Here is a 14893-nt window from a genome sequence, read left to right as displayed (position 1 = left end):
CTACTTTACATTGTAGACAAGTGTCATTTCTTCAGTGTTGTCACATGAAAAGATAGAAGAAAATATTTACAAAAATGTAAGGGGTGTACTCACTTTTGTGAGATACTGTATGTCCTAGTCCCTAAGTATAACATATACAAACAACAATAGTAGTAGCCAAAGATTTTTAGAGGAACATATAGATGACAAGGAAAGGACTGCGTATATAAAAAAAAAACATACATTTTGTTATAACATTTAATGATAAACAAAACAAACAGTAAAATACTGAACTTAGGATTCAAGTACCGTATATACTCGAGTATAGGCCGACCCGAATATAAGCCGAGGCCCCCAATTTACCCCCAAATAACTGGAAAACTTATTGACTCGTGTATAAGCCGAGGGTGAGACATGGCTGTCCATCCCTGTGTGTCCGTCCATCCCTGTGTGTGTGTCCGTCCATCCATCCCTGTGTGTGTGTCCATCCATCCATCCATCCATCCATCCATCCCTGTGTGTCCGTCCATCCATCCCTGTGTGTGTGTGTGTGTGTGTGTGTGTGTGTGTGTGTATTCATCCATCCATCCATCCCTGTGTGTGTGTGTGTGTGTGTATCCATCCATCCATCCGTGTGTGTGTGTGTGTGTGTGTGTGTGTGTGTGTGTGTGTGTGTGTGTGTGTGTACTGTATACAGAATAGGAACAAATAATTATAACTAAAGCCAGAATACACAATGAGAAATGTTACTGTACAGGGTCCATATATACAGAATAACATGCTACATAAAGAAGTCAATTTGTATTGTGGCAGAATTATTTAGTTTTGTCAATAAACCTATCTACTGTAAATATTGAGCAAGGCCTTCTGATTCCTCTTGTATTGTAACTAATGTCTGCCTTCATTTTGTAAAGCATTCTACAAACTGCTGGTGCTATATAAATCCTGTATAATAGTAGTAGTACTATGCAAAGGTCATATTTAAATGTTTGTCAACTTGGAAATCAAAAGAAACAATACATTTTACTACATTTTCCACATGTTAACCCATTAGGATTGTTAAATCAAGACTCTAGAGATTAAAAGGAATCCATGGTAATTTGCACATCTATAGAGGGCATGAAAGCATATAAAAAAAGTTCCTCTTGCATAATAAAAATATAATATAATTATATTTCAGGAAAAGTAAGTGTTAACATTAGCACAATCTCTGCTCACATCGGCTCCAAAAAATGCTGGTTGGAATTTGGTCTCCTTGGAAACCAAGCCAACAAATTCCAGGGACCGAAGAACAAAATAAAGGACAAAAGATTGTGGAGAACACTAGCCTACCTGTGTCCCAAGCCTCCGTCCCGAGCCGCCGTCGTCCCGAGCCTCCTCTGTCCCGTGCCTCCTCTGTCCCGTGCCTTCCGGTGTCCCGTGCCTCCTCTGTCCCGTGCCTCCTCCGTCCCGTGTCGTGCCGATGGATCGCCGCTCTTCTCGGCGGCCATTCTACGATTCAAAAGCTGCGCCTCCGTCCTCCGCCTGTGATAGGCGGAACACTCAATTTCCCAGCAGCCTGTGTTCCGCCTATCACGGACATCCTCTCATACTCGTCCGTAGTATGAGAATGAACGGATGTCCGTGATAGGCGGAACACTGACTGCTGGGAAATTCAGTGTTCCGCCTATCACAGGCGGAGGCGGAGAAGGAGGCGCGGCTTTTGAATTTTAATGTCCGCCGTCTGTCTGCTCGATACGCTGATCGAGCAGTCAGACAGCGATGACTCGAGTATAAGCCGAGGGGGCACTTTCAGCCTCAAAAAAGAGGCTGAAAATCTCGGCTTATACTCGAGTATATACGGTAATTGTTTAGATCCAATACAATCTACATGTAAACTCGATGCATTTTGATAGATCTTCTTCAGGAAGACATATGATGAACAGCATGATAAAGCCAATAATTCCCATTGTATTAAAACCATAGATTCACTCAAATGCTACAGATGAGTGTCAGAAACCATGAAATCAGGCAGAGACAGGCGTAAAGTTAAATCACACTTCTTTAATAATAAAGTAAAAAGAACAAATGTAGTCAAAACATAGCCAAAGTTCAGTAACCGGAACGGATAGTCAGCAAAGCCAGAAGTCAGGGATCAATGTAGTGGAACAGCAAGCAGGATCTGGAGCCAGAAGGGATGTCAGCAAAGCAAGTCTTGAACAGGACCGCAGGAGAAATTTTCTGTAATGTTGACCAAGGCGAAGGCAGAGATCCTCTGGACTGGATGGCTTAAGTAGGCAGGACTAACGAGCAGGATATCATCAACAGCTGAGTAACTGTGGAGAAATGGGAGCTGGCAATTAGCCGACAGCTGAGCGGCCAGTTGTGAGAAGGAAGGGCTGAGCCCAGCCCTGACAATGAGTGGGGAAGGGCAGGAGATTCTCATATGGTAAGGTATATACAAAAGGTGTTCAAAAGCCCTCAATAATTAGGGATGAACCGAACGGACCCCTGTTCGGTTCGCACCAGGCGTTAAACTGGCAGTAATGCACACAGAACTATATGGCGTTAAACTGGCAGTAACACACACAGAACTATATGGCTTTAAAGTGGCAGTAATGCACACAAAGCGATATGGCGTTAAACTGGCAGTAACGCACACAGGACTATATGCTGTTAAACTGGCGGTAACGTACACAGAACTATATGGCGTTAAACTGGTAGTAACGCACACAAAGCGATATGGCATTAAACTGGCAGTAACGCACACAGAACTATATGGCGTTAAAGTGGCAGTAATGCACACAAAGCGATATGGCGTTAAACTGGCAGTAACGCACACAGAACTATATGGCGTTAAAGTGGCAGTAACGCACACAGAACTATATGGCGTTAAAGTGGCAGTAATGCACACAAAGCGATATGGCGTTAAACTGGCAGTAACGCACACAGAACTATATGGTGTTAAACTGGCAGTAACGCACACAGAACTATATGGCGTTAAACTGGTAGTAGTGCACACAAAGCGATATTTAATTAAGCTGGCAGTAACGCACACAGAACTATATGGCGTTAAAGTGGCAGTAATGCACACAAAGTGATATGGCATTAAACTGGCAGTAACGCACACAGAACTATATGATGTAAAACTGGCAGTAACGCCCACAGAAATAAATGGCGTTAAACTGGCAGTAACACAATCAAATAGACGGTGTTCAGCCATCACTACACTGACGCTATCTGAACTGTCCCTACTCTAGCTATACACTAATGTCAAGATTGTTGACACAGTCTCATTACACTACACTGAAACTATCTGAGCTGTCCCTACTCTAGCTGCACACTATGCAAAGCTGAATGATGGTCCTCCTCACTACACTCAAACTATTCCTAGACTGACACTAAACTAATATTCTACACTGACAATTGAAGCAAAATAGCACAGTATGGCACACTAACTAACTGATAGCACTGAACAGAGCCCTGTTCTATCTCCACGCCAAAATCACACTGAAAATGGCTGCCATTGAAAGAATACTTTTATACTGTGGGGCTGGAATGAGCCATGATTGGATAAAGTCATGATGACAGTGTCCAATCATGACTCAGACAGTGCTCTGTGCGGACTGTGTCCTAATTGGCGGAAGCTTCCACTGCTTCAGCCAATCAGGGCTTGCAATGCTCTGTTCAGCCCCGAAATGCATTGTGATCGGTTTGGGGGGAGTTGAACAAACAGTCGAATGACCCGTTTGTTCAGCTATTCGCCGAACGCCCCAACAATGAAAGTTCGGCCCGAACTTATGCTCGGGCCAAACCGTTCGCCCATCCCTATCAATAATCATCCATGATTCAATTAGATGGACAAATCAGTTAGAAGATAAAGGCACGTCCTCATCTATGTTTCAAACAGAGCAAGGAGGGTTGGGGGGAGGGTATCCACATCCTATTGTCAAACCATTCTATGTGTCTGGAGGATGGGCATCCAAAAATTAACAAAGGTCAAATGGATAAGCCGACCACGCCAGGAGAAGACAGTGGTTATAGCAGCCGCTTGCAAATCTGGTGAGCTGGTTGTACTCAAGTTGATCGATTGATCAACTTGGTACATTTAGCCTGCCCATTAATGATTAGAATCTCAGCCGGTTCCTGCTGAACTGGCTGAAATTCGAACCATGTATGGCCGGCCTTAAGCAAACAGTACTCAAGCCACTATGGTTGTGGTCTCTGCCACATGCTCTCTGTCTCATTATTGGTCAGTGAGACTACCCATCACAATGAGGGGGTCAATGGTGAGGCACAAAAGGGGTAGGGATTGAGGCAACAACCACGTACAATGTTAGCACAATAGAATGTCCAATTTTTGGGGCTCCTGGACACTGTTGAGGCAAGGAAGGGGAATTATGTAGGCCCACATTGTTACTTATCGGTGGTCGTAGTAAACAAAAATGCATACCTCCAACATATGTTTTCTAAGAATGTTATCTGACCCCTTCATCTGGTCGATATCATCTTTTCCTCTATGGATATCATCCCAACAGACTGAACTGCCCTTGCAGATGTTACCAATCTGTGGAAGTCCGAATGAACCCCCGTAAAGATGTCCCAAGCTACCCTAAGGTACGTTAACAACCTCATGTCTGGTGTTTATAAATACCTTTAGGCCTGGAGGATGTGCCAATCTGACAAATGTTACGTCTTTGACCAAAAATTCAAGGATAAAAAAAGTTCAGGTGTACTTGAACCTTTAGAATTGAAGAACAGCGGATAAGACTAATTGGATGGGAAAGACGAGGTTCAGGTCCACATCCCTTGTAGAACATGTAAAAGAAAGGTTCCTCAAAAAACGGGACTTTAGAGGACCATGAACACTAAAGTTAATGTTCATGGTCCTCTAAAGTCCCGTTTTTAAGGAACCTTTCTTTTTTTTTTTTTTGCTTAATATCTTTTTATTGAACAAGAGATATATAGGTATATAAAAAGATACATCAGCATAGTAGGTCAATATTACAATGATATCAATGATTATATAACATGGCTCTTATGCATCTATAGGGTAAACCTCAGTATGAGTGTAAATTAGGCTAACAATAAACCGGAGACTTTAGGTACACAAGGTTGGAGAAATGTGGCCCATAAGACAAGGAGGAGGAAGGTAAACCCATGAGCCTGCAAATCTCTGAAGAATGGATATAGTGAAAGTACTTACAATAAAATAATAGATGTGATACCTATATATAGAGATAGGGAAAAGTGAAAGGAGAGGAAAGAAAAGAGAAGGAGAGGAGAGAGGTTGGGATGGAAGGGATGGAGGGATGGGGGGCTGGCAGACATGACAACATTCATATAGAGTAATTAGCTCAAAAACGAGTACAATGCAATTAATAGGTATTCAAAAAGATAGATCTAGGATTGGGCCGATCACGTGGTTTGATTATGAACTCTGAGGTGTCGAAGAGATAATGTCCTTGTAGCAGGAAGAGGTGAGGAAAGATGACCAAGGTGCCCAACTTAGTGTATGACGTTCAGTGGTACCCCTTGTGGGTAAGTTCTTCCATGAGGTTTACGTCTGTTATCTTTTGAATGAATGAATGAATGAATGAATGAATAATTTGTATAGCGCACAAAGTGAACTGAATCGCATCAAGGCGCTGTGATATGAAGGTTTTCAGGGATGGTGTTGTAGGTTGGTTCCAGAGGGCAGGGATGAGGGCCTTAGCCGTATTGAGTAAGTGGGGAATCAGTAAACGTTTGTATCTTCCAATGGGCTTTGAGGTAGCGTGGAAGAGTATGATCCAAGGGTCTAGTGGGAGAAGGACGTCGGTGATTTGGTGGATCAAAGCCACTATTTTAGACCAAAATGGGCATATGATGGGGCATGTCCACCATATGTGTACATGGGTAGGAACTTTTCTTTAAATAAACCTTTAGAATATAATAGATTTCCACTTACCAGTCCTTAGATGGGGTGGCTGCATTTGTTTTCTTTTTCAGGATTTTTTCCCCCTTTGTTTTCACCTGGTGATCCTGCCAGTAACACCCTTCTATGAGGGAGCAGCATTGCGACCCTAGAACAGGACTACAGAAATCCCCCCTCCCCCTTTCTGTATTGCTAATACACGTCCTGATAACATTGAGATAACACTGAAAAGTGACATAGAAGAACAGTACTGTATTTTTAACAAGATCAACAAGGTATTTTTTGCATTCATTGAACAGATATTACAACACACATGTACATCAGAAGTATTACTAAACCCTAAACATTAAAGTGGTTGTAAACCTCAGACATGAAATATGAACAAAGCATATCCCTCTAGTGTGTACCTGACAAAAATCCAGAGCACTAATTCCGCGTACACACCACCGGACTTTCCGGAAGACTAGGTCCAACAGTCTTCCCGACGGACTTTCTGCGGAGTTCCGACTGACTTTTCGAACGAACGGACTTGGCCACACACGAACGGACATATGCCCTGTACACACAGTCGGAAATTCCGATGGAAAAATTCTGATCGGATTATGTTGTTAGAAAATCCGATCGTGTGGGGGCTCTAGCGGACTTTTTCCATTGGAATTTCCGACGCACAAAGTTTGAGAGCAGGATCTAAAATTTTCCGACAACAAAATCCGATCGCATAAATTCCGATCGTTTGTAGACAATTCCGACAGACAAATAAACTAAGAGACAAAAGCTATTGGCTACTGCCCTCTTTACAGTCCCGTCGTACGTGTTGTACGTCACCGCGTTCTGAACGATCGGATTTTCCGACAACTTTGTCCGACTGTGTGTATGCAACACAAGTTTCGGACAAAATCATTCAGAAAAAATCAGACGGATTTTGTGGTCGGAATGTCCGACCGTGTGTACGGGGCATAAGTCCGTTTGTTTTGAATGTGATGACGTAAACGGGACTAAACAAGGAAGTTCAATAGCCAGTATCCAATAGCTTCCCTTGCATCGTGTTTGGTCCATCGGACTAGAACACAGACGAACGGTTTTTTGAAACATGTTCTATTTCTAGGTCCGTCAGATTTTTTTTTTTCAAACAACGATCGGACTAGCCCACACATGATCGGATTGTCTGACGGACTGATTCCGTTGGACCTAGTCTGCCGGAAAGTCCGGTTGTGTGTACGCGGCATAAGAGTAATTTCTGTCTGCTGCCTCCTTCCTCTGCAATATGAATGAGTCACTTCTGACAAGTTTTCCTGGCACCAAGATTGAAATGGTGACTGGGGAGGGAGCTCCAGCACACAGCCTGTGATTAACAGCCTCAGCTCTGTTCCTGTGTGGTGGGGGCGGGGGGGTGTCCCTTCCCTCCAATCCACTGTAAGCCCACGTACACACGGTTGGAGATTTTGCTAACCAAATCCGTCGGATTTTGCCCGTCAGATTTAGTCAGACGGATTGTGTCCGAAACTGTTGCATACACACGGTTGGGCCAAGTTGGCGAAAAATCTGATCTTTCAGAACATGATGACGTAATTTCGTTACGATGGGACTACATTCAGGCTAGTAGCCAATAGCTTTGATGTAGGAATTTGATCTGAGCATGCGTGGCACTTGGTCCGATGAAAATGCTCTACACATGATCGGATTAGGTCCGTCCGGCCCAGTTGGTCGGGAAATATTTCCAACATGTTGGAAAATTGGGTCGGACGGAGATTCGGGTGGAATCAGTCCGATGCATACCACACACAGTCGGATTATCGGACGACACGGTCCGATAGGACACATTCTGACAGATTCTCCGACCGTGTGTACAAGGGCTCAGAGCTGTCCTCACTGAGCTCTGCAATGTGTGACTTTAACTCTCCTCCCCCTGACAGCTCAGACAAGCTTTATAAATTCTGCACTTGGAAGTGATGTAGAGAAGAGGAGGCCACAGATAAACAGGTACAACTTATGTAGGAGGATTTGTTTGATCTCCATGTATCACCTGAGGCCAGTCACTTCACTAGGGATATGCAGCAGCACTTTTCTGGGTGGCTCTGTTGCCCTGCAGGGTCCCACGCAGCCACCCTTTCGCACGCGCTCCTGACCCTTAGTGAACACAGGAGGTCGCTCACTGGGCACGGGGCACCATTTAGCGAACACTTTGCATTACCTCATGGAGGGTATACGGTGTAAGTTCACCTTTTCATCATTTTTTTTTAAAAACATAATTAACCCTCTAAACTTCAGCTTTAATGTAATTAGACGGCAATAGAGCATCTTCTGTTCACTATAGAGCGTGCAATCGCCCTCTCCGTAAATCTGTGAATTTTACTTTTATATGTAGCAGGCCAATATCATGCTTCTGACTTGATTCCACAGTACACGCTATCATCGGAGACCATTGATGCCCTGAAGAAGCCCACCTTCGATGTCTGGCGCTGGGAATACAATGAGGTGGGTTTTATATATACGTACGTACACATTAATGGTACACAGCCTGTTGAGTTTTTCATCCAAGCTTAGCTATAGTCTGCCAGAGGCGGCTCTCTAATTAGGCAAATTAGGTGGTCGCCTTAGGCCTCGTCCCCACAGGGGCCTCGCGGCCGCCTAGTTTGCCCATACCGCAACCTCGATGATTCGCCAGGACCGTCCTGCAATATGATCCATTCTCAACCCAGATTCCCGGTGAATTAGAGTCCCGCAATACCCGCGGCTTGTGCGGGGTGTCTCTGCAAGCCCCACTGTGCATTGCAGCCGACATCTCTCCCCAGCTGTCTGACACACTCAGTGCACTGTGGAGAGAACCGAACGCACTGTGCAATTCACATGTGACCCGAGTGCAGTGCAATTTCAGTCCATTCAGGTCTGACCATCCCTTTCAGTGGCAAGCCCATCCATTAGCCCGGGTTCACACTGATGTGATGCAGGAACCAGTGCGATTACAGCGCCGGTTCCCGCATCGCATCTCTCCCGCGGGCAGTTCACACTGCCTTCTATGAACCGATGTGGGTGTCAATACATTGTTAATGACATTCTGATATATGGGGGGAACTCTGTGCTGGCTGGGTTATATTAACCTGACCTTCGTGTAAATGAAGAAATATGTGTGTAATATATAATGTATATGTAATATATATATATTTGATTAAAGAAGATTTGGTTAGAGAAAATGATATAAAACAGTGACTTCGTAGTTCATAGATTTTAAAACTCTTAATATATACAATTTATACAGTTCATTTTTATCGTTTGAATTATTTTTCCCATTATGGATGTGAATGGGGCCTCATGTCTCAGAATTGCCTAAGGCCTCACAAAGCCTGGAGCCACCTCTGGCCAGTCCACATCACCATTTAAACATCTGATCACAATTGATGTCCTCAGTTCTTTCTCAGGACTTCTTAGGACCGAGCTTGAAAAAAATAAACACTGAGAAAGGCTGGGCCTAGGCCATGGGTGTTCAACCTGTGGCCCTCCAGCTGTTGCCGAACTATAAGTCCCATGAGGCATTGCAAGCTGCTGACAGTTGTTAGCATGACTCCCAAAGGCAGAAGCATGATGGGAGTTGTAGTTCCGCAACAGCTTGAGGGCCACAGGTTGAGCATCCATGGCCTAGGCCAGCCTCTCAACCTTTTCAACACAGAGGAACCCTTGAAATAGTTCTCTGGTCTCAGGGAACCCCCTGCTAAAAATTTGAGATCTACAACTCATGATACAATAGTGTGACGGTCAGTGGGAAGAATGGTCCTTACACTTGTGGTCATTGGAAAGAATTACCCCCTTACAGATAGCTCAAAAGATCAATGGTGTCGGTGGGAACTTATCTGAGAGGCAGAAATGGCCCAATGCTGAAGGAACCCCTAGCAACATCTGGAGGAACCCTGGTTGAGAATCACTGGCCTAGGCAGTTATTATAAGTGAACCCACATACCTGCATATGAACCCCTCTGTTTTCTCCACACAGATGTTGAGCTGCTTGGAGTTTATGTATCATGAGCTGGGACTTGTACGAGAGTTTAACATGAACCCCATCACTCTGAAACGCTGGTTGGTAGGTGCCCCAAAAGGGTTTTCCTTTATTTATTGATGCTATCTTATCTGCAGTCAGTTACCTCTTCCAGGATGATGTATAGCAAAGAGGTCTCCAAACTTTCTAAACAAAGGGTCAATTTACTGTCCTGGTGTCAGTGACCGTGAACAATGCCCATCATTGGTGTCAATGAGAGAAATAGTGCCCCCTTCATTAGAGTCCGTTAAACAGAATAGTGCCCCATTATTGGTGTCCATGAGAGGAACAATGCCCCATCATTGATGTAAGTAGGAGGAATAGTACCCTATTATGGGTGTCAGCGGAAGGAATAGTGCCCCATCATTGGTGCCAGTGGGAGGAATATTGCCCAATAATTGGGTGTCCTTGAGAAGAATAGTGCCCCATGGTTGGTGCCAGTGGGAGAAATAGTGCCCAATAATGGGTGTCCTTGAGAAGACAGGTGCCCCATCATTGGAGTCAGTAAGAGGAATAGTGCCCCATCATTGGTGCCCCTTAGCGAAATAGTGCCCCATCATTGATGTAAGTAGGAGGAATAGTACCCTATTATTGGTGTCAGCAGAAAGGAATAGTGCCCCATCATTGGAGTCAGTAAGAGGAATAGTGCCCCATCATTGGTGTCCATAAGAGGAATAGTGCCCCATGGTTGGTGCCAGTGGGAGGAGTAGTGCCCAATAATTGGTGTCCTTGAGAAGAATAGTACCCCATCATTGGAGTCAGTAAGAGGAATAGTGCCCCATCATTGGTGCCCCTTAGCGAAATAGTGCCCCATCATTGATGTAAGTAGTAGGAATAGTACCCTATTATTGGTGTCAGCAGAAAGGAATAGTGCCCCATCATTGGAGTCAGTAAGAGGAATAGTGCCCCATCATTGGTACCCCTTAGCGAAATAGTGCCCCATTATTGATGTAAGTAGGAGGAATAGTACCCTATTATTGGTGTCAGCGGAAAGGAATAGTGCCCCATCATTGGAGTCAGTAAGAGGAATAGTGCCCCATCATTGGTGTCCATAAGAGGAATAGTGCCCCATGGTTGGTGCAAGTGGGAGGAGTAGTGCCCAATAATTGGTGTCCTTGAGAAGAATAGTACCCCATCATTGGAGTCAGTAAGAGGAATAGTGCCCCATCATTGGTGCCCCTTAGCGAAATAGTGCCCCATCATTGATGTAAGTGGTAGGAATAGTACCCTATTATTGGTGTCAGCGGAAAGGAATAGTGCCCCATCATTGGAGTCGGTAAGAGGAATAGTGCCCCATCATTGGTGTCCATAAGAGGAATAGTGCCCCATGGTTGGTGCCAGTGAGAGGAATAGTGCCCAATAATTGTTGTCCTTAAGAAGAATAGTACCCCATCATTGGAGTCAGTAAGAGGAATAGTGCCCCATCATTGGTGCCCCTTAGCAAAATAGTGCCCCATCATTGATGTAAGTAAGAGGAATAGTGCCCCATTATTGGTATCCATGAGTGGAATAGTGCCCCATCATCGGTAATTTGTAGTTTCGGACTTTTCTTGTTTTCTGTGGGTTATGCTGGTAAGTTGATTGGCTCCTGTATAAATTGGCCCTGGTATGTGTATTTATGAATGGTATACAGGGACCTTTAGTTATAAGCTTCTTGAGGGTAGAGGTGGGTGGATGTGCCGTATGTGAAGATCGGTGTTATTTGTCTGCATTGCATAAATACCTGTAAGAAATGAAATAAGCATCATTCAATATATGTAAGTGATTATGTTTTTGTTTTTGTCGATCTGCTTTAGTTGTGTATCCAAGAGAACTACAGAAACAATCCATTTCACAACTTCCGCCATTGCTTTTGTGTGACCCAAATGATGTATGGAATGATTCACCTCTGCCAGCTACAGGTTCAGTATACAACTTCCCTCTCTTTTATTTAACTGTATAAGGATTGCATGCCACCAACAAACAGCAGATGAGCTATATACTGTATATATATATATATATATATACACACAGTATCTCCCAAAAGTGAGTACACCCCTCACATTTTTGTAAATCTTTTCTTCTACCTTTTCATGTGACAACACTGAAGAAATGACACTTGTCTGCAATGTAAAGTAGTGAGTGTACAGCTTGTATAACAGTGTAAATTTTCTGTTCTCCCAAAATAACTCAACACACAGCCATTAATGTCTAAACCGCCGGCAACAAAAGTCAGTACACCCCTAAGCTTCATCTAGGAGAGAAGAGACTGTTCTGCCAAATATTGCATCCTGTCGAAAAATGCATCCTACGCACTGCGCGTGTGCAGTATGTCACGTTGCTCCAGCTGATATCCCGATCAGCTGGCGTGACGTATTGACTGGGCATGCGCAGTTTGTCGGATGCATTTTTCGATGGGAGGCAAGCCAGGAAGAGCGCGCGGAGAGAGAGAATCTAAATGTAAGATTTTGCCTCGCTCTCTGTGCATCTCATCACTGATGTAAGGGAGAACTTCGCTGGGTACACAGTATTCCCAGTGCAGTTCTTCCTTACAACAGTGTTCCCAGTGGAGTTCTCCCTTAGATCAGTGTTCCCAGTGGAGTTCTCCCTTACATCAGTGTTCCCAGTGGAGTTCTCCCTTACAGCAGTGTTCCCAGTGGAGTTCTCCCTTACATCAGTGTACCCAGTGGAGTTCTCCCTTACATCAGTGTACCCAGTGGAGTTCTCCCTTACATCAGTGTACCCAGTGGAGTTCTCCCTTACATCAGTGTACCCAGCAGAGTTCCCCCTTACCTCAGTGTACCCAGTGGAGTTCTCCCTTACCTCAGTGTACCCAGCAGAGTTCTCCCTTACCTCAGTGTACCCAGTGGAGTTCTCCCTTAACTCAGTGTACCTGTCAGAAACCATGAATCAGACTGAAACAGAAGTACAATTAAATCACACTTGTTTATTAATAAAAATAAAAAGTTAAATAGAAAAAAGCGTAGTCAAGCATAGCCAGAGTCCAGTAACCAGATCGAGTAGTCAGCCAGTCCAAAGTTCAATAACCAGATCGGGTAATCAGCCAGGCCTGAAGTCAGGGATCCAAGTAGAGCAACTGCAAGCAGGATAAGGAGCCAGGAGGGATGTCAGCAAGCCAGTCTTGAAACAAACCACAGGAGATGGTTTCTTGTGATGTGACCAAGGCGAAGGCAGAGGTGAAGTGAGCTGGAAGGCTTTAAGTAGGCAGGTCAGATGAGCATCATCGGGAGCAGCTGGTAACTGTGGAGAGAGATGAGAGCTGGCAATTAGCCGACAGCTGAGCGGCCAGCCCAGAGAAGGAAGGGCTAAGCCAGCCCTGGCAGTACCCAGCGGAGTTCTCCCTTACCTCAGTGTACCCAGTGGAGTTCTCCCGTACCTCAGTTCACCCAGCGGAGTTCCCGCTTACTTCAGTGTACCCAGGGGAGTTCTCCCTTACTTCAGTGTACCCAGGGGAGTTCCCCCTTAGATCAGTGTACCCAGCAGAGTTCTCCCTTACCTCAGTGTACCCAGCGGAGTTCTCCCTTACTTCAGTGTTGCGATGCACAGAGAGCGAGGCATAATCTTACATTTAAATTCTCTCTCTGCTCTCCGTGGCTTGCCTTTTGTCCAAAAATGCATCCGACGAACTGCGCATGCCCAGTCAATACATCACGCCAGCTGATCGGGATAATAAGCTGAAGTGACGTGACGTACTGTGCATGCGCAGCGTGTAGGATGCATTTTTATTGATGGGAGGCGTTATTCAACAGCTTTTGCTCCCCTCCTGGTGCCCTAAGGCGGCCCCCTGAGCTGCCTTATGCTGGAGCCGGCCCTGTCAGAGGCGGCTCTAGGCTTTGTGAGGCCTTAGGCAAAACCTAGACATGAGGCCCCACTGATGCCCTAGAACTGCACAGCAGGCCTTCACAGATTGAGATCCTCGTGCGGTGGATGGGAAAAGTGACGTGCGTGGACGCAACATCACTCCTCATTGGCCAGGCAGAACATCAGGTGTCTTAGGTTACGTGAGAAGTGAGTGTAACAGGGCTCTTAACGTTGCCTGCACACAGCGGCATTAAGATGTCCTGTCAGCTCTAAAATAAAGTGCTGCAGATCAGATGTTTGGCACGTTTAAGTGAAACAGTGCTCTTAACGCTGCCTGAGCACTGTCAATGAAAACTGGGGTAATGTGTGTCGCACTACCCCCGAAAGAGCCGCCTGGTAATTTTGAGTTCCCTGTTCTGCGCCTCAACTCCAAGAAAACCCTCAGCCCCTCTAACACACCTGGTTGATTGAATCAGTACAGACACACGTAACGTATAGTGCCTTTCACCTTACTGTAGGATATAGGAAATTACACACATGCTTAGTGGTAGACACTATTTGTCTAGAATTAGAAACTTGCATAAATGACAAAAAGTGCAGTTTACAAAGCAGAGTAGAACTGCCCTCAGGTAATAAAGGTAAACAAATATATCTATAAAAGCAGCCCTATTTCAAAATCAAAAAAAGCAATACGAGACTAGGTAAATCAATATTTAGCAACACAATTGTAATCTAAATGTCTCTAAAGGAATAGCGGTTTCCTAGTGGTTTTCGAGTGCACGCGAAAAAATTAGAGAAGGTGGGGTCCCCCTTTAAATGGCAACAACTGTTATCCCCGGTCCAAGAAGTGATGTCATACAGGGGAGGGCTGGTAGCTTGTCCAGTCAAGTGGCCCATTGAACCACCGAATAAGCTCATCCATGCCCATTAATGCAGATTTACCGGTGTCCATAAATGCAGCCACATCAGTGCCCATCAATGCAGCCTCACCAATGTCCCTAAATGCAGGCTCACCAGAGTTGTAGTTTCCTCTGCCCTGTTCGGGAACTTGAGCGTGGACTAACTTTCTACATGAGGAAAAATAAAAACGCAGCGGCTTTCGGCTGTTTTCAACATAGGTTAGAGTGGCCTAGGCAGCAATTGCCACTCTGCCCCCCCCCCTCGGCCCAGCCCACCCCTGACGTCATACA

The 14893-nt window shown here is 45.0% G+C and overlaps 1 protein-coding gene across 1 annotated transcript in view; it reads left to right on the top strand.

Moving 5' to 3' along the window:
- PDE9A (phosphodiesterase 9A) overlaps positions 1-14893 on the top strand; it is an 83061-nt gene that overhangs the window by 42136 nt on the left and 26032 nt on the right. The window contains exons 7-10 of the mRNA XM_077456172.1: positions 4497-4575; positions 8276-8350; positions 9861-9947; positions 11699-11803. Of these exons, the coding sequence (XP_077312298.1) occupies positions 4497-4575; positions 8276-8350; positions 9861-9947; positions 11699-11803 (346 nt within the window). The remainder of the gene's footprint in view (positions 1-4496; positions 4576-8275; positions 8351-9860; positions 9948-11698; positions 11804-14893) is intronic.

The sequence above is a fragment of the Lithobates pipiens genome, unplaced genomic scaffold (assembly GCF_037356315.1).
Source record: "Lithobates pipiens isolate NorthernLeopardFrog02 unplaced genomic scaffold, aLitPip1_a1.2 Scaffold_27, whole genome shotgun sequence".
NCBI lineage: Eukaryota > Metazoa > Chordata > Amphibia > Anura > Ranidae > Lithobates > Lithobates pipiens.
This window is presented reverse-complemented; position numbering and strand designations above follow the sequence as displayed.